General features: G+C 36.5%; 1 protein-coding gene across 12 annotated transcripts in view; it reads left to right on the forward strand.

Moving 5' to 3' along the window:
* MAPK10 (mitogen-activated protein kinase 10) overlaps nt 1-21,705 on the forward strand; it is a 557,027-nt gene that overhangs the window by 414,810 nt on the left and 120,512 nt on the right. For all 12 annotated transcript variants that reach the window (XM_047857257.1, XM_047857254.1, XM_047857261.1 and 9 more), the window contains one exon: nt 413-582. In XM_047857257.1, the coding sequence (XP_047713213.1) occupies nt 413-582 (170 nt within the window). The remainder of the gene's footprint in view (nt 1-412; nt 583-21,705) is intronic.

The raw sequence follows: 21,705 nt of genomic DNA on the forward strand, positions 1-21,705 counted from the left end.
GAGGTTCCAGGCTCTGAACTGTCAACACAGTGCCCAATACGGGACTTGAACTCAGGAACAGTGAGATCATGACCTGAGCGGAAGTTCCACGCTTACCTGACTGAGCTACCCAGGCGGCCCAATAATTAAATGGTTTTAATGAAACATTTCAAAAAAGATTATGTAGACCTAAGATTATTTTATTATTATTAGTTTTAATACCAAAAACAAATATTTTTAATGTATTTTTTCTAAGTTCTTTTACTCCAGGTTATTTTACATAGACTAATACATATTTTGCATATGAAATGCAGGTTTATATAATGATGATAGATGACTATGAATTAGTAATCATTAAAAGAACAGGCTTTTCTACAGCTCATGATCATTCTGGTTGCTCGCTTGTCTCACATTTTTATTGTTCTTTTCATAGGGTTTCGATAAACAAGTGGATGTGTCATATATTGCCAAACATTACAACATGAGCAAAAGCAAAGTTGACAACCAATTCTACAGTGTGGAAGTGGGAGACTCAACCTTCACAGTTCTCAAGCGCTACCAGAATTTAAAGCCTATTGGCTCTGGGGCTCAGGGAATAGTTTGGTAAGTGGAATGGATTTAATATTTATTTATTTATTTGTTTGTTTATTGATTGATTGATTGATTGAAGTATAATTGACATACAGTGTTATATTAGTTTCATGTGTGCAACATATTCAACAGTTCTATACATTACTCAGTGCTCACCATGAAAAGTAGTCACCATCCATCACCAAGCAACATTACTACAATCTTATTGACTGTATTCCCTATGCTATACTTTTCATCTCTGTGACTTCTTTATTTTATAACTGGAGGTTTGTACTTCTTAATCCCCTTTATCTATTTCACTTATCCCCTCATCCATCACCCTTCTGGCAATCACTAGTTTGTTCTCTGTATTTAAGATTCTGTTTTTTGGCACAGAGGAAGGCAAACCATAAGAGACTCTTAAATACAGAGACCAAACTGAGAGTTGCTGGAGGGGAGGTGGGTGGGAGAATGCTCTAAATGGGTGATGGGCATTAAGGAGGGCTCTTGTTAGGACGAGCACTGGGTATTTTATGTAAGTGATGAATCACTGGGTTCTACTCCTAAAACCAATACTACACAGCAACTAACTTGAATTTAAATAAATAAATTTTAAAAAGAGTATGTTTTTTGGTTTGTTTGTCTCTTTGTTTTGTTTTTTGGATTCCATATATAAGTGGAATCATGCTATTTATCTTTCTCTCTCTGACTTATTTCACCTGTATTTTTAAAGGGAACAATGCTGTGTATGTCAACTAATCATAAACATGCACACAAATAAACATAAATAAATATAGCATGATTTGAGAATGGAAGAATACTTTCTATCAAATAAAAGTAAAATTATAAGCATTATTGTAACTCATTGCCCGTGTGCTAAAAACATTTATGATTTTGCTTGTGACTAGTTTTTCTACTCACAAAAAAATGTCCATTATACCACAACCATGGAGAAACCAAGAAAACTAGAGGTTTTCTAGCTATTGCTAATGCATTGGAAAATTTTCTTTGGATGTTTTAGCAGCAAGAAATATGTGTTAAGATAACCAGCAAATAAAATTCCCTGCATTCTAAATAAGTATAAATTATATGTCAAATGTTCCTGTGACTTTTAAAGTTCTATGTTTAAAATTCAGTTACCTATTAGAAAAAGTGGTATTTTTAAAATGTTTGTTGAATGTTTCCAAAGTGGAAAAATTCTGGGCATCCTTAATAACCATTCTTTAATGACATTTTTCAGTGGCAAATTGAAATGGTGACAAATCAAAATCTTATTAACTGTTCTGTAAAATTTTTGCAAAAGTGATGATATCAGATTGATAAGCATTTATTCTATGTAGTTTTGACTTGTAATGTAGCCACCAAATGTATTTAGTATGAACTTATTAGTATAATAATTTTCAATTTGATAACTCATAAGTAAAAATTTAGGACATGTACTATAAATATGTATGTATGTATGTATGTACTTACTTATTTATTTATTTATTTATTTATTTATTTATTGAGGATATTTACTTAGATCAATATACTTATTTGTTATATAAATTACTGCTACATTAGTAATGCCCATTTAGAAGCATACTTTTAAAAGATGAGATAAAGATGAAATCAATTTTATTTAAAAACAGATTTTACTTTACAACTTTTCTTCACTCATTTGATATAATGTAATTATGATGACAACAATGTGGTAGTGTTCATTACACCTTCATTTTATATTTCATAAAACAATTTCAAAATCTGATTCACTTCATTTTTTATTTTTAATACTTTTTTTAGAGCAAAACGTCTTAGAGAAAAATTGAAAAGAAGGTACAGAGATTTTCCATGTTCCTCCTGCCCCCACACATGCATAGCCTCCTCCATTATCAACATCCTCAGCAAAAGTGGTATATTTATTACAGATGATGACCCTACATTGATACATCATAATCACCAAAGCCCATAGCTTACATTAGGATTTATTCTTGGTGTTGTACATTCTATGGATTTAAACAAATGTAAAATGTTATGTATCCATTATTATGGTATCATATAGAGTATTTCCACCGCTCTAAAAATCCTATATACTCCACCTGTTCATCTGTCTCTTACTCCCAACTCCTGGAAACCATTGATCTTTTCACTCTTTCCATAGATTTGCCTTTTCCAGAATGTCATATAGTCGGAATCAAACAGAATATAGCCTTTTTAAATTGGCTTCTTTCACTTAGTAATATGCACTTAAAATTCCTTCATGTCTTTTCATAGATTGATAGCTCATTTCTTTTATCACTGAATAATTCCTTATCTAGGTATGCCACAGGTTATTCTTTCACCTACTTTAGGACATCTTGGTTGCTTTCAGGTTTTGGCAATTATAAATAAAACTGCTTTAAACATCCATGTACAGGTTTTCTGTGGACATAAGTTTTAAACATTTACTTCATTTTGATAACTGGTTTTAAGTTCATTCTCAATTCTTAGTCAATGTAAATGGCAGCTGTGCATGGTTGGTGCACTCACTAAATCATTTACTAGCATTTAAATCCCATTTATCAAATATATCAAAGCCTTTATTGAAATTTGCTTAGTAATTGCCTAATGTCAATCATTAATTGTTTCTGCAATTTGAAAAATGGAACAGTTAAATATTTTTAACGATGGACCAAACCTTTCATTTCAAACATTTAAACAGCTAAAGGAATTCTTATTTTCAGTTTTTATTATTTATTAATTATGCTGCAGGCATGAGTTGAATCTCTTTGTGGCACAAAGTAATTTCATGGCATGATAGGCACAGTAATGGTCCCCCAAAGATGCCCAGACTCTAATCCTCAGAAACAATGAATATGTTATCTGACATGGCAAGAGGGACTCTGCAGATGTGATTAAGGTTAAGGCCTTAAAATGGGGAGATTATCCTGAAATATTCAGAGAGATCAATTTAATCACATGAGTTCTTAAAAAGTGGAAAAGAAAGGCAGAAGAGTGGGTCAGAGAGATGCAATGGGAAAAGAGAGATAAGAGATTTAAGACATGTGAGAGGCTTGCTTATTGTTGCTGGCTTTAAAGCTAGAGGAAGAAGGTCATGAGCCAAGAAATGGTCTGGCTCCTAGAAGCTGGGAATTGCTATCAGCTGCCAATCAGTAAGAAAAATAGAAGGCTGCATTAGAGTCATGTAACCACAGGGAATTGGAGTCTCACAACAAACCCAATTGAGCAAGGAAACAAATTCTCCTCTAGCACCTCCAGAAAAGAACCAGTCTGCTAACATCTTGACTAGCCTGGTGAGGCCCATGTAAGGACTTCTGATCTGCAGAACTGTCAGGTAATAAATTTGTGTTGTTTAAACAATTAAGTTTGTGGTGGTTTGTTGTGGCAGCAACACAAATACCGTTGGTATAGTAAAGATAAATCTCCTAGAGCAGGCACACCGAACTATAATGTTTTCAGAGGAAGGAATTTAGGGTGCCTCTGTCAATCCCCCTCAAACCATGAAATTTCCATTTTCCTTTAAAAATGTTTTTACCCTAGGTAATATGTAACCAGCTGCTAGGGGACAGGGGATAAATTGTGTTTGGGAGAGACCAGTATTAATTTGTTTATTAAATATTAGTAATTTTAATTTCCTTTCTACATTACAATATATGTTTATATTTTCTGCATTCTATTAGATGTCTTGTATACTACCTGGGGAGTGGGAATCCCATTTGGGATATCACCGCATTTATGAACAACTTTCAAAATGAAATAGGAAATAAGACAAAAAGAAAAAAAATCTTATGAAGGAAGAGAGGAGATGGAGAAAGCAGAGGAATTTCTGGCTACCTTTCTTAAAAGGAAAATTATAGAACATGAGAAAGTTTTCCTACATTTCTCAGTTCAGATGCTGAAATACTAATTGGGATTGTTTTATTTTCCATTAAATAAAACAGCCACAGAAAGTAAGGGCACTAGTGAAAGGAAGCTGATAGACCTTAATGATTTAAAAATAGACCCAAAACACCATTTTTCTCAAGAAGTTAGCAGACTGTACCAGCAAGATTTGAAAATCCACGAAAAATTTCTTTGGGCATTTTGAGCCTCTATTTCTCCTTGTACAGGACAGAAATCATCTTAGTTCTTAGGTATACTAACTGAAATAGATTTCAATAAATGATGTGTCCTTGAGTAACATTTTTAATCCAGTTTTACCATAAATTTATCAGCAAATTTGTCAGAAAAGACACCTGAATTCCAAAATGTTAGCCTTGGAGCTTCCTGGGATTATTATTAGTTTTTGGGTTACAGCTGAGGGAAATAAAGCTAGCAAAGACCAAGATGAAGGGATAGAAATAGGATGGCATCCTCTTCTTCCTCATCTTCCAATTCGCTACTCTACCATCTGTACAGGACACCACAATTCCGGCACATTCCTTTCTAGACATGAATATAGTTGTCCCTTCCTTGTCCCTCTTCCTCAACCTAGCTTTGAGATATCTTTATTTATCATAACTCATGTCTATAATGTTTTATTTCTCTTGAGTATCTATCGTTGTATTAATGTGTCCTCTCCACAGCCTTTTAATTTCCTTCTTATTGCCTTTTGTCACTGGTGAGTTTATCCACCTATCCCCTACATCAAACACACATCCATTTTCAGACATGTCTCTAAAATCCACAGACCTTTTCTCTGTCCATGAAAACGCAAATTTGTGTGTTTTGAATGTCTCATACAATTCTGAGTGTAGTGACTGGGAGATATTGGAAACTGGGCGTATCTGGGGATCCTGGGATATGGGGCAGACAATCTGAAACAGATGATTCATTTGTTTTGCTTTATTTTATTTATAACTAGGAATAAAACATGGAGGAACCAATTTTTGTTTGCATGTGTCACCATAAAATTTTGTGTGTTTGTGTAAGAAGGATTTTACTTTTCAAGTGTAAATGTTGGCATATTGGTACTTATGTTTAAAATGGATTCTCATTTCTACTGTTTCAATTACTTTAAATTATTATTGGGTTCCTATACTTTCTTTCCTCTCTTTGAATTGCCTCATTGCTTATTTACTATCAGGGGAACACAGGCAATAGCAAAATATCTTCAAAAGGAATTAATCACTACTATGCTATCATTCACCATGGATGATGGACCAACAGTGTCATTATTGAGAATCATTAAATAAAATCTAATACAAAATATTTGGGAATAAATGAAAATTTCCTTTCTACCTCTGAGAAAAAAAGATAATCTATTGTAACAGAAAGAAACAATGATTGAGCAGGGTCCAATATGGCAGTGTAGCAATGTCCTGAACTGGCCTCCTCCCATAGACTCCCAAGTCTACACCTACATATGGATCATTTCATATGGAAAAGATCTGAAAACTAGATGAACTCTTCTCCACAACAAAGGGTAAAAGGACCACATTGAGAATGGTAGGAGAGGCAGAGAAACAATCTTGTAAAAATCCCACCCCCAGTGCAGCAACATACAATGGTGAGGGATCTCACCAGATAGGCACATATCCCAAAGGAGCAAAGGGCTTGTGTCCCACATTGGGCACCCTAGCCCTTGAGATGTGCACCAGAATGATGAGTCCTCAGAATGTCTGGTTTGGAGCACCAATGGGGCTGATGTCTGGGGATCTCAGAGTGCCATAGGAAACTGATGTTCCCCTCCTGGAAGGCTCATGTGTGGTTTTGCTCTTGCCACAACCAAGTGAATAAACAGCAGTTTGAAAAATACCTAGATTATATGTGAAGGAGAATCATTTGCTGATTTGAGGTCATTGGCTGGAGGAGTGGAGGACAGTTGAGATCCTCCTTGGAGACAGAAGCATTAACAGATGCCATCGTTATACTCTTCACCCAGCCTGCTAGCACAAGCAGGTGAGCTTGGAAATGGCATCATGGCATTGCTGGGACAGTTTGGGGTAAGCAGTTATAGCACTTGCTGAAACTGGAGAGCACAGGTAGTTGTAACTCTTCCCTGTTCCCTGGCTGGCGTGGACAAGTACAAGCAGTTATGACATCTTTCGGCTCTCAGCCTAAAGCTAGTGCCTGCACTGACAGGGTTCTCTCTTGCTGCATCATTGAAGCCTGCAGGCATGCATAAACAAGACATTTTCTTGCTGCCTTTCTGAAGCTAGCAGGCATACCCTGCCTAGTACACTCTTCAGCTGCCTTGTTAAAGCCAGAGGCCATGTGTAATCTACACAGGGGACATCCCTTGATCACCCAACCCTGGTGGCCAAGAGAACTGGCATTCCAGAACTCCATGGAACTGTAACAATCAGAAAGACACCTCTTGACAGGCCACCACCCCCAGGGAGGTACACAGCTGACTGAAACACAAGTCCAATCTTCCTATGAAGAAGACCTATTTACTTAGCCTGGAGCTTCAGCCTGATGGACAGGCTTCCAGTTTCCCACACATCTAGAGGTCTAGGAGGTGCTCCTAGGGAACATAAGCAAGGATACATCATCCTTGCGTACTCCCTTGACTATAGATAGCTCAGTTTGATGAGACTTCCCAGAAAGGAGCTTATAAGTTTTTCTGGAGTCCCAATCGCAACTCACCCAGGGACACCTCCAGATCTCCTGGTCTAAAGGCCAACAGGTATTATAAATGCAGTCCCAGAGGACTGTATATATTTGCAGACTTTAAAAGCTGCTGCCTGAGGGTCTGGCTCCCATCAGCCTGAAACCAGGTGCTAAATGAGATTCTTCTTCTTGGATCACTGAAAAGTCTTAGCACACCCTCAACTAGGGGCTATATGAAGAATATATCGGGCAGTTTAGACAATTACAAAGGTTCAAGAAACCCAAAAGCTAGGGAAAGTTTGAATAAGAAGGATAAAGACTGAAAGAAGTAGCTGTTTTGTCAGATACATAGAAACACAGAGAGTCAAACAAAATAGGGAAACAGAAATATGTTCTAAATGAAACAAAACAAAGCTTCAGAAAAAGACCTCAATGATACAGAGATAAGTAATATACCTCATAAAGAATTGAAAGTAATGGTTATTAAAGATGCTCACTGAACTCGGGAGAAGAATGGATGAACATAGTAAGAACTTTAACAAAGAGGTAGAAAATATAAGAAAGTACCAAACAGAAGTCACAGAGCTGAAGAATACAATGCCTGAACTGAAAAGTATGCTGGGGGTGGTGGAGGGGGGTCAACAGCAGACTGGATAAAGTAGAAGAATGGATCAGCAACATAGAAGATAAAGCAATAGACTCATCCAGAATGAGAGGCAAAAAGAAAAACAATAAATGAAGATAATTTAAGGGACCTCTGGGCGACATCAGGCAGAATCGCATTCCCATTGTAGGGGTCTCAGAAGAAGAGAGAGAGAAAGGGGCAAAAGCTTATTTAAAGAAATATTGTCTGAAAACTTCTTCACCCGGGGAGGGAAACAGACATCCAGGACCAGGAAGCCAAGAGAATTATAATTCCAAGTCATACTATAATTAAACTGTCAAAACTTAAAGAGAGAATCTTAAAAGCATCAAGAGAAAAACTGTATCATACAACGAAATTCTATAAGGCTGTTAGCAGATTTCTCAACAGAAACTTTTCAGGTCAGAAGGGAGTGGCACAATATATTCAAAGTGCTGAAAGCAAAAAAAAAACTTTCAACCAAAAATATGCTACCTGGAAAGATTATTATTCAGATTTGAAGAAGAGATAAGGAGTTTTTTAGACAAGCAAAAGCTAAAGGAATTAGCTACTACCAAACTAGCCTTAGAAATATTAAAGGGACTTCTTTAAGCTGAAAAACAAGGCAAAAATTAATAACAAGAAAACATATCAAAGTGAAAATTTCACTGGAAAAGGTAAATATATAGAAAAGGTAGTAAGCTAATCACTTATAAATCTACTTAAAGAGGTCAGAAGACAAAAGTAGTAAAATTAACTAAAACTACATACAATAAAAGATGACACATCCAATAAAAAGATATAAAATGTGACATCAAAAATATAAATTGTCAAGGGAGTAAAAGTGTAGAGTTTGGGAATGTGTACAATTTAAGTTGCTACTGACTTAAAAATAGACTGTTATATCAATAGGCTGTTATATGTGAGCACAAAGCAAAAACTTATAGTAAATATAAAAAAGAAAATAAGAAAGGAATCTAAATAAAACATTAAAGAAAGTAATCCAGCCACCAGGGAAAAAAGAGAGAACTACAAAAGTAGCCAGAAAACAACAAACAAAATGGCAATAAGCACATACCTATCAGTAATGATTTCAAATGTAAATGGACTAAATTCTCCAATTCAAAGACATAGAGGGGGTGAATAGATTTTTAAAAAAAGACACATTTATATACTGCCTATAAGAGACTCCAGATGTAAGGACACACAGACTGACAGTGAAAGGATAGAAAATGACGTTTCATTCAAATGGAAACAAAATTAAAGTTGGGGTAGCTATACTTATATTAGACAAAATAGACTTTAAAACAGACTATAATAAAAGAGGCAGAAGGAGAGCATTACCTAATGATAAAAGGGGTCACTCCAATAAGAAGATAAAACAGGTGTAAATACATATGCAACTGACATTGGAGCACCTAAATATGTAAAGCAAATACTACCAGACCTAAAGGCAGAAACTGAAAGCAATACAATATGTAGGGTATTTTAACAATCAACTTCTATCAATGGATGGATCATCCAGATAGAAAATCAATAAGGAAACATAGGCCTTAAATGATATATTAGACCAGATGGACTTAACATATTTATAAATCATTCCATCCAAAAGCAACAGGATACATATTCTTCTCAAGTGCATGTGGAACATTCCCCAGAATAGATCACATATTAGGTCACAAAACAAGTCTCAATAAATTCAAGAAGATTGAATCATATCAAGCATCTTTTCTGACCACAATGATATGAAACTAAAAATCAATTATAAGAAGAATACTGTAAAAACGACAGATATAAAGAGATAGAACAACATGATAAATTAAAAAGAAACCTAGAGACAAAAGAAAACATACCAAAATCTAGAAGATGCAGCAAAAACAGTTCTGAGAGAAAAGTTCATAGCATTTACCTAAAGACACAAGAGGGAGAGCCTGGGTAGCTCAGTAGATTAAGTGTCTGGCTCTTGATTTCAGCTCGGCTCATGAGCTCAAGGTTTGTGAGATGGAGCCTGGCATTGGGGCTATGTGCTGACAGTGAAGAACCTGCTTGGGATTCTCTTCCTTTCTCTCTGCTTCTCACCCACTTGTGCGTACTCTCTCTTTCTCTCTCTCTCCCCCCCCGCCTCTCTCTCTCAAAAATAAATAAACATTAAAAAAAAAGACACAAGAGAAATCTCAAATAAACAATTTAACTTTGCACCTAAAGGAACTAGAATAAGGAAAACACATGAAGCCCAAAGTTAGTGGAAGGACAGAAATAATAAAGATCAGAGTGGAAATAAATGAAATAGAGACTAAAATAATAATAGAAAAGATCAATGAAACTAAGAACTGGTTCTTTGAAAAGATGAACAAAATTGACAAGCCTTTAGCCAGATTGATCAAGATAAAAAGAGGGATCAAGTAAATAAAATCAGAAATGAAGGAGAAGTTACAACTGATACCACAAAGGGTCAAAAGAGACTATTATGAACAAATTAAATGCCAACAACCTAGAAGTAATGGATAGATTCCTAGAAATTTATAAACTTTTAAGACTAAGATATCTGAAGAGACTGATTACTAGTAAAAGCGATTGAATCAGCAATCAAAAACCTCCTAACAAACAAAAGTCCAGCACAAGACAGCTTCACTAGTGAATTCTACTTAACAAAGATTTAATACCTATCCTTGCCATACTCTTCCAAAAAATTGAAGATGAGGGAAATCTTCCAAATTCATTTTATGAAGACAGAATCATTCTGATACCAAAACCACACTAGGACACCACAAAAAAAGAAAATTACAGGCCAGTATTCTTGATGAACATAGATGCAAAAATCCTCAAACCAAATATTAGCAAACTGAATTCAAAGACAAATACTTCATGATTTTTTCACTTCATGTGGAATCTAATAAACAAAACAAGCAAAACAAAACCTGGATTCACTGATATAGAGAACAGATTGGTGATTGCTAGAAGAAAGGAGGGTTGAGGGATGGGCAAAATGTGAGAGGGGGATTAAGAAGCACAGACTTCCAGTTATAAAGTAAGTAAGTCATGGGGATGTAATGTACAGCATGGGGAATATAGTCAATAACATTGTATTAGCTTTGTAACGTGACAGATGGTTAACTGGGCTTATAGTGTGACTATTTTTCAACATACACAAATGTAGAATCACTATGTTGTATACCTTAAAACTCATAATATTGTATGTCAACTATACCTCAACAAATTTTATTAAAAAATTTTTAATGTTTATTTATTTTTGAGAGAGAGAGAGAGAGAGAGAGAGAGAGAGAGAGAGAGAAAGATGGAGCATGAGTGGAGGAGGGGCAGAGAGAGGGAGACACAGAATCTGAAGCAGGCTCCAGGCTCTGAGCTGTCAGCACAGAGCCTGGGGCTCGAACTCACGAACCCAACCATGAGATCATGACCTCAGCCAAAGTCAGATGCTTAACTGACTGAGCCATCCAGGTGCCCCACCTCAATAAATTTAAAATAAAAAGAAGAAAGAAACAATGATTCTGCTGCTCGATGTGAACAAATAAGTCCTCTGTAGCTTTCTAGGTGGGGAATTGTAATCTATAAGCTGCTTTTTTAACAACAGTGGTCAGGAGTTAGATGAGAAAATCCTTTCAGAATATTTTTCCAATCAGAAGAGTTTCTATGGATTTTTTTGTTTCTACTACCCGCTCCAGAACAAAAAAAGTACATAGGAACAAATCAACAGCAGAGAGCTCACTATCTTCTCTCGCTTCCATCCTGCTGTTGCTTGCCCAGCCAAAAAACATTTCTGTTTTCTATATTTCTTTCTGCAAAGATGATTCAAACTGACAAAGTGGTGGCAAAAGTCAGCAACCAAACTTAAGCAGAGAAGACTTGCCAAGGCTGGTCTGCTCTTTAACTGGAAAGAGCTGATTGTACAGTGTAAATGCCAGGAAGGAAAACCATATTCTTTTCCTTCTTGGGCTTGTTCTCTTTGTCATCTGCATATAACAACTTGTAAGCAATCCCAATCCAATTTTGCAAGGTGATCTTTTATAAGATATTTATATCAAAGATGAAAGCTTAATACTGACAAAAGCATAGACTTTGGGTGGCTTTTTGTAAAAAACTTGTGTGTAGAAAATTAAATATGTAGAAATAAGATGACACATTTTATGTAACTAAATTTTTATGAAATTCCAATTAGAGTTAAATTAAAGTTAAAATAATTGTAGTTATAAGATGCCCTGGAAATAATCCAGTGTATTAATCTGTGTTAACTTGGATATATATCCATATATTTATACACATAATGAATATATAACCAATATATAATTTATATTATAATATAAAAAATATATATAATACACACATATTAATCCAATGGATTCATTTATCTTAATTGAATATGATATAATATTATAATGTAATGATATATAATATACCAATTATATATATATTTTTTAATATTATTACCAATTATATATATAAAATGTCAAGTCAACCCATATTAGTAGAGCAATCACTGTCCATGGAAACTTCTTCAAATAATAATAGCCTTTAAGTACTTAAAAAATGGCTTACTGTAAGTCCTCTTTTTAATGTGCTCATTTTTATTAAAGAAAAAGACACTATTGAGTCACTGATGCTTTTAACAGCTTTTCTCATCTTAGTGATGAATTGGAGTTATTCCATGCACATGCTGATTTAATCACCCTTGAACTAATAGCACATTTCCCCCCCCCCCTAAATGGCTGGGAAAGGTTATGGAATATTTGTAAATGTACCAGAACAAAAGAGATGGAAACTTGGCAATGTTCAGCAACATGATGGAAAGATATTGAATATCTGTTTATTGCTAATTATTATTAGGAAGGATTTAAGTGAGTAAATTCTTTGAATTCTGTAAAATATTTGCACATTTAAATATTATCGATTCAATTGCAGATGCTTTAAGATACCTTATATTATCATGTTCAGTCACTATAGTTACAAATGTACTTATGCCTTAAGATAATTGGATTTACCATTGTGTTTTATCAATGACTGTATTTAATTTTCAGTCTCTATAACCTTGGTTTACACATCTATAAAATGGGGATTTATTAGTATCTCACAGGACTCACAAAGTTAAAACAAGTGAGATACAAGAAATTGCCTTAAGTCTGATATTTTCATGACTTTAACATGGAAGGTAGACTTAATGTTACTCTTTTCTACCTGTGGAAAATTGCAAAAGGTCAACTTACATAACCCAGGAAGATGGCTGATTGTAACAACTGTGTTATTAGCAGATTGTGCATATTAGATTCACATTACAGTTACAAACGTAGGATTTAAAAAACGACTTTACTACTCTTCCATAACTGAACCTAGCAAAGAAATATCAGAACAATTTTGGTCATAGCCTTCATTCTGAGATTCAGTTAACCAAGACTATTCACAATATTTATACAAGTGTTAAATATTAGTTTTTAAATTTGTAACGTGGCTACACAGACCCAGCTAACCATCTTTAAGCGCAGACTAGATAGAAGAGTTTTGTGGTCATGAGGCTGATGGTGTGAAGGAAAATGGGTAAAATCATCCAGAGGATTGATTTTAAGTATCCATCATTTTAAGTGAAATCATCCAGGGTATTGATGAAAAATAACAGACTTCCTGAATAACACAAAGGACACTGGATCTGTGGGTCTCAAATGATGATTTTACTTGGTTTCTGGAAACATCACTCATGTCCTAAGGCACATTTCTTAGAGCTCCTAAACAACTGTTGTGTTAAATGATGCAGCTTTAATCACACATTTTCAGTTAGCCCCTGACCAGTGGAGATGATTATCCTGATCCACATATGGAATATCAGCACATTTTATATCCCTCTTATTTCCCATTAATTTTATAATTTAGACCTTTAACTGCAACCTTGTTGATATAAGGAACATTGAGCTTCAAATATTGCCTTTATATTGATAAGAGGTGTGAGGTGGCAGTGGTCCAGTGCAAAAGGACAGAAACTGTATCTTTTTCCTACATTTTGCCCTTTGGCCCTTTTGTATAACACAATCCCCAAATACATATTTGCTGTATTTCTCCATTGACAACTAAGATTTTTAAATATCATATTTTTTCCTTCACAGAGAAAATGTGGTACTTTGAGAAACTATGTAGAAGTTTAATGGCAGTACGCTTACATAATATACATATATATAATTCCTGTTTCTATGTATTAATCAATAAGTATGTATGTGTTCATATTTGTAAATATATCATTGTCACTGTGATAATTGAAACTGACGGGCTGGTAGTATATAATCTTAAAAATTGTATTTGATTTTAGAGTATATTATGGACATTTATTCGGAATCCATCATCCTTCAGTAAATTTGTAATTAATTTGTGTCCCTTTAGTAAAAACTGATAGCAGGAACTTGTAGTCCAGTAGCATTTTCCTTGGCAGAGGGGAAAAATAGTCACTTAAATTTCCAGAGGTAATTATTTACTTACAGATGGTTGAGTCTTCTCTATAAATCAGATATTGGTAGAAATGCTAAGGTCCCTTATCAGGAGAATTAATTAGTAAACCTTATCTATCTATCTATCTATCTATCTATCATTTATGAATGTATTCATGTATGTATGTATGTATGTATGTATGTATTTTCAGTCTCTACTTTAATCCCAAAGATTAAGTGACTAAGTGAGACTGATTCTTATTTCTTTAAGGACCTATCTTCCAAGGCTTCAATAGATTTCACTGCAAAAATAAAAATGGTTTATGGTCCATGTACTGTTTTTCCAGATACATAAATCCTGATTAATTGTTAGGATTAAAGTACATCCAGGGGCGCCTGGGTGGCTCAGTGGATTAAGTGTCCGACCTTGGCTCAGGTCATGATCTCGTGATTTGTGAGTATGAGCCCCACACTGGGCTCTGTGCTGACAGCTCAGAGCCTGGAGCCTGCTTCGGATTGTGTGTCTCCCTCTCTCTCTGTCCCTTCCCTGCTCACACTCTATCTCTCTCTCAAAAATAAACATTAAACTTTTTTTTTTTTTTCCTTGAACAAATGTATTTATTATACATTTCAAATACTTGAACAAAGGTATACCATGATTTTGGATGGGAAGTTCCGTCATTAAAGCAGTGTCCGTGTTCCTTAAATTACTTTATAAGTACAATGTTATCACAATAAAAGTACCAACAGCTTCTTAATCAGACAAGCTAATTTAAAAATTAGTAGTATGATAAAAGAATAAAAACAAGCAAAAATATCCAAGAGATCTCTGGAAGAGAGGAGTAATGAGGGGAGAAGAGCTCTATCAGATAACAGACCATATTATAAAGTCTCAACAGTTAAAACACTATGGTACTGGTATATAGCAATAGACAGATTAAACGAACAAAACCCGAAATAGATCCAAATCTGCTTAGGAATTTAGTGTGTGACAAAGTCAATGTGGGAGGTTGTATTTTCTAAAAACAGCCACAACGATGATTCTGGTCCCACATACTCTTGCCCCTCTCTTGAACCAGGGCAGGCCTTTGTGACTGCCTTAATTGATGAGGTACAGTAGAAGTGATGCTATTTAACCCCAGAGACTTTGTCATAAAGGCAATGCAAACTCTGCCTGGCTTTCTCCTTGTATGTGTAGATGCTTGCCTTTGGATGCCAGCCTCCCGGTTGTGAGGAAACCCTGGGCACATGGAGAGGCCTGGGTGGAAAAGAATCAAGGTCCCCAAATCTTTAATCCCAGCTGAGCTCTTAGCCAACAGCCAGCGCCAATTTACCAGCCATGTTTGTGAGTCATCTTGAAAGTGGATCCTCCAGTCCTTGGTGGACTAAACATTTTTTTAATTAAAAGTAAATAAGTGAATTGCATCCATGATTATACTTTTACAAATAAACTAATTTAAATATAAATACCTAAAGGCTAATCCCGCACTAGCCAATGCATCTTGGAAGAGCCAACATTCCTTATAGAAAGGGAGCAAAGTCTTCAGTAAAATTATGCTAAATAACAGATGGCAATTGCTTTTCCTCAGATTCCAGAAATCATTCTCATTTCCTACTCTGAAATCACTCTCATTTACTACTCTATCTGTAGGTAAAATGGCTGAGAACAAAAACAAAAAACAAAAGAAGAGCAGGTAGGTGCTATAAATATTATAACTAAAAATACTAAGGCTTAGAGGAGCTTTTTATAAAGCTCAGAAGGAAGGTTCTTGGCCTCTCTCTCTCCAAAGTCATGCTTCTGGCCCATTACAGCATCACATTCTGTTTATAGAGTCTGAGTTGTCTTTCTGATGACGGATTTGAATGTGGGAGCTGAGGACGAAGGAAGACATCTTTCAGTTTGAAAGTTTGAGTGACAGCCCTATCATTTCCTTGTTCCGCTCTCTACTCCCAGATTTATTAAGTTTATTTAAAATATTTGACCTTGTCAAGTGAGTTTCACTTTACATGTCCAAAGTTATGAATCCAGCATTGAACCATTGCATTTTAAGCTTCTCTGTAGGAGCGGGGAGTCTAAATTACAATCAGAGAGGGAATGTAGCCACTTCATTCCATACGGGGTTTCTTTTATTTAAAGACATGTATTTTCAAGTTCTCTTAGTGATGCTCTTCCTCATCTATACTTATATTTGTTTTTTATCACTGAAAATATTTTCCACAGAAGATTTTAATATGTCCATTCATAAAAATCAAGATTTTACTTCCAAACCAGAGAGATGCAATGCCAAATATATTTAAAAGTTGTTTTCTTTGGTTCCACCTGGGATTGGAAAATATGATTGGGGAATATGTTGCCCTGCACAAGGGCACATGGATGGAGGAGCATGTGGGGGTGCCCTCACCATCCTGCAATGTGCCCTGAGGTGTCCCCTTTACCCAGAGGAGCTACCTTTTCCTAGTTACATACCCACTGCAGGGCTAGCAGCTGATACAGAATGAATGAATTTTAATTTTTTTTTTTTAACATTTATTCATCTTTGAGAGACAGAGAGAGAGCATGAGTGGGGGAGGAGCAGAGAGAGAGGGAGACACAGAATCCGAAGCAGGCCCGTCAGCACAGAGCCCGATTCGGGACCAAACTCACTGGCTGTGAGATCATGACCTGAGCCGGAGTTGGACGCTTAACCGACTGAGCCACGCAGGCGCCCCAAGAATGAATGAATTTTAGATTGCCAGGCAATCAATTAGAGAAACTCAGTTTAAACTAGCAAAAGTGTAAGTTGCAGAATAACTAGTATAGCGAAAATCTAGCAGACTTAGAATGTTAAATAATTCACTGGCATGGAGGTTTAAGGTGCCCAAGATAATTTAAAGAATCAGGAAGCAGAGGAAAATTATAAGGCAAATTGTTGGCACATTAACCATGTTCCTTCTTTCACCTCCTTTTGCATCTCCTTATGGACGCGAGTCTTTCAAGGCCCTCTGTTCTCTGAGTCTGTCATTCTCCTGCTGGATTACCTTTTTCCTCTTTAGCCTGGAACTGTGGAAATGATTTTCAAAGACAGTCTCTGATGCTCTCCACGTTCTTACCTCTTTGTCCTCTGCAGCTCCCTGTTTTCTAACCCCCCATTCATATCAGCCCAACCAGCTGTTTTCTGTACTGCTGGAAGGCAGCGCTCAGCTTGTGAAATCACATAATCATGCTGATTTCCTCCATTATAAGTTTTGAGCTTCATCCTCAGCTGGGCCCTTGTTGCTTCAATCCTTTTACTTACGTGTCTCATCAGCTCCATATCTCTTTTCCCATGGTGGCTGTGACAGTCCTTTTTACAACTGGCATTGCCAGCTCCCAGGTCTACTTCTCCTGCCCCATTTTTTATAGAAGGCTTTACCTCCCACTTCCTGGAAAAAACAGATGTCCCCAGGCGTGTGAGCTCTCAGTTTCCCCTTCCACCTCCGAACTCTGTCATCTACAGTCTTCTCTGCCTAGAGGCTGGCCACCCACCTGTATTTTCACTTCCATCCCTTCCCTCCCCCACCACCGGGACCTAGGGGTTTGCTCTCTATCTTGCATCACCTGCTATCTGTTCTCCAGGACCTTCTTCTCCCTTGTTTCTAGAAGACCTCCCACCAAATTCTCATGTTAAAAAAAAAGTTACTTAGGATGTGCCTGCCCCTCAAACTACCTCTTTGACTCTCCCTCATCATCAAGCTTCTGAATACAGTAGTCTGAATGTAGTGCCTCTACATACGTAAAGTCTCATTTCACGGACAGTGCCAATTCTATCACCATGAGTCCTCTGGTGGAGTAGGATGTTCTGGAGAAGGCTACCGTGACTCCCTAAATGATTAATCCACTGGCTTCTTTCTCAGCTCCTACTTTTTACTTCTCTGTAATGTTTGGAAATGTTAAATATTCATCAAATTCTTCTTGAATGTCTGTCTTCCCTTGATTTTCAAGCTGGGAAATTTCAAAACCTGCCCTTTGTTTGGAATTGGATGAACTGGCCAGCACATAATGAGCGGCATAACATAGTGGGTAAGAATACAGACTGGAACCAGAGTGCCCTGGCTGGGATCCTGACTAGGTCTTACCTATGTGTGACCTCGGTTATTTCACCCGAAGGTGGGGCTGATAGAAATATGTATGTACAGAGTTGTTAAAGCGCTCTAAATTAGTTAATACAATGCCTGGCTGTCGTCAATAGTCAATACATGTTAATATTTATTAGTGTTACCTGACCTGGGTCATGGGCAGTTTCTAAGGGATTGGTTACATGGAAAACTGTTTTTTATAGTTTAATGAACACAAAGACAGTAAAAGACTCTAATCCAAAGCTCCTGAAGGCAAGATTGGAATTAAGAGCCAGAGCAAAAGGAGCTAGAGAGGCAGAAACTAATTCCTAATCCTGTTGGGAGGGAGATTCTATGTGAGGGAGGAAGGCAAGTTTCAAGAACCAGTAGAGAACTGTACCAAAGTGGGAGAAATTGGGAACAATGCAATGAATCTAGGACACTGTTTACAGAGTAAAGTTGCTTACAAATTAAAATTCGTGTATTTAAAAATGACATATTAGTCATTGTTCCCAAATGTGCTGGCCACTTTTTTTGCTTCTGTTTATATATATATGAAGCTATTTCCCCTCACCTGAGATGGTCTTGGCCTGTCTATCATTTTACCTGGGAAACTGCTAGTCATTTCAGTTTTCAGCTGTAAGTTTACTATATTTGTCAAACTTTAACTCACTTTTCCTATTGCTTAGCAAAAGTAATTACTCTCTTACCTGTATTGGTATAACATGCTATATTTACATCTCTTTTGGTACTGTTCATATTTTTATTGCTCTTTAAGTCTGTGTCTGTTGTCAGATGATGAATCTCCTTGGGAAAAAGATCTGGCTAATTCATCCTTATAGTCTCAAGACTTCAAAAGTGTGGGGCACATAATGAGAACACCTTAAATGTTGAATTGTTGCATATTAAATCCATCAATACTATAATGTGTATATCTATGTCTATCTACCTACTTACCTACCTACCTACCTACCTACCTACCGTGTATTAAGTAAATAGTATGTCTCTCTAATTTCAGAAGTAATACATAAATAATCAAAATACTCAGGGGCTCCTGGGTGGCTTCAATCGGTTAGGCATATGACTTTGGCTCAGGTCATGATCTCATGGTTTGTGAGTTCAAGCTGGCATTGGGCTCTGCGCTGACAGCTCAGAGCCTGGAGCCTGCTTTGGATTCTGTATCTCCCTCTCTCTCTGCCCCTTCCCTATGTGTGCTGTGTCTCTGTCTCTCTCTCTGTCTCTCTCTGTCTCTCAAAAATAAATAAACATAAAAAAAATTAAAAATACTGACTCTAACAAATGGTGCTGGGAGAACTGGATAGCAAATGTCCATCAACTGATGAATGGATAAAGAAGATGTGGTTTATATATACAATGGAATACTACTTGGCACTGAAAAAGAATGAAATCTGGCCATTTGTAGCAACGTGGATGGAACTGGAGGGTATTATGCTAAGTGAAATAAGTCAGGCAGAGAAAGACAGTTACCATATGTTTTCACTCATATGTGGATCCTGAGAAAACTTAACAGAACCATGGGGGAGGGGGAGGGGGAAAAGTTACACAGAGGGAGGTTAAGAGACTTAAGATACTCTTATTAAGAGACTTAAATACTGAGAACAAACTGAGGGTTGATGGGGGGTGGGGGAGACGGGAAAGGGGGTGATGGGCATTGAGGAGGGCACCTGTTGGGATGAGCACTGGGTGTTGTATGGAAACCAATCTGACAATAAATTATATTTAATATAAAAAAAATTAAAAATACTGAAAATAGAGACTAGCATTGAAATAGATACCATTGCAACTATAACAACACAATCGATTTTTAAAATTATTTATTAAATGCTATACCAATTTGCATTTGATCTGATAATATTGAATACCATGGACAAGTGGCAAGTTCTAAAAGAATCATTAAAAAATGCAATCCAAGGACTTGATGAAGAGTCACTAAAAATACTCTTCAATACTTTTGTGTCTAAATGTGAGAGAGATAACATAGTCACTGTAAATTTATATTCATGGCATCCATACAGAATGCACTAGGCTTGAAAAATCAGACATGAATGCCATTAATACAGCTAAAGTCAATATTGGGGATATATTTAATAGTGCTGTACATATGAGGAGCATTACTGGATTAAGGGGAGAATGACTAGGCTTAATAAAATGAAGAAAATGTAAATTATGATAGTTGTTTAGATTCATTAGATTCATATAAATCTGAAATAAAGATAAAACACAGATTTTAAAAATGTAATCTTATCCCTGAGGTAACTTACTAATTCATTTTCATTCAATGAATGTTTACTGAGTGACTGATTCATATTAGACACTGTGCTAAGTCATAGGGATATAAAATTGAATAGACAGGGTCAAAGATCCTGCCATCTATCCAGTCAGGAGATAGACACATAAACATGTAAATTATAAATGGCATTGCTTTTCTTGGGCTAATTCCTTCACCTCCTCCAATTCATATACATTAGAATAATTCTGGCTGCTATAATAAATTGACCAAAAAGCCCAACAGAGGTTTAAACACAATAGAAGTTTATTTCTTTTTTGTTTACCTTTCCCCTGGGAGATAAATAACTGGATAAGGGGAAGGTGTCTGCTCTGTTCAGGGATGTGAGGAGCCAGGCTGATGAAGACCCTGCCATATTCACCTGTGGCATCCAAGATCACCAAATAACAGACGGGTATAAAAGCACAGACTGACCTTTATTGGGAAGGCCCGGAAGTGGTGTATTTCCCTTCTGCTCACATTCTGCCAGCTAGAACTTAGTTATATGGCCACCTCTAACTGTATAGGAGGCTGGAAATGTCATCTGGCTGTGTGCCCAAGAAGAAGAGGAGAACTAGGATTTGTAGTCTTTGCCCTATTTAAATGTTCATCGTTCCCCCGAATCCAGGGTCAGTGCCCATCTGACATGCTTCCACATCACCCTGAATTTTCCTCTGTCAAATCATCATCACACTAGTTTTACATTGTCTCATTTTCTACTAGCTATATACTCCTTATAGGCAGAGACTGTCAGACTTGCTCCCAATTGTATTTCTAAAGCTTAGCGCAGCTCCTGGCACAGAGTAGGCACTTAATAAATATTTACTGCTGTAAATTGTTCATCTCTTATTCACTCTCAACTCACTGGAATCCACCTCTGTGCACGCCACTGCTGGGATGTTCCTCGTTGTTACCAGTAACCAAATGCCAAAGATGTCAAGGAATCTTTGGTCTCCGTCTTATTTTATTTGGCACTTGCTACTTCATTTTGATACTCTTTTATTTAAAGTTTATCTCTGAGTTTTTCTTTTTTTTAACTTTTATTATTTTTTAAATGTTTTTATTATTTTTTGAGAGACAGACGGCGAGCATGGCAGAGGCAGAGAGGTGGGGGACAGAGGATCTGAAGCAGGCTCTGTGCTGATAGTAGAGAGCCCGATGTGGGGCTTGAACTCACGAACTGTGAGATCATGACTTGAGCAGAAGTAGACGCTTAACTGTCTGAGCTGCCCAGGCGC

This window comes from Prionailurus viverrinus, chromosome B1 (genome assembly GCF_022837055.1).
Source record: "Prionailurus viverrinus isolate Anna chromosome B1, UM_Priviv_1.0, whole genome shotgun sequence".
Classification (NCBI taxonomy): domain Eukaryota; kingdom Metazoa; phylum Chordata; class Mammalia; order Carnivora; family Felidae; genus Prionailurus; species Prionailurus viverrinus.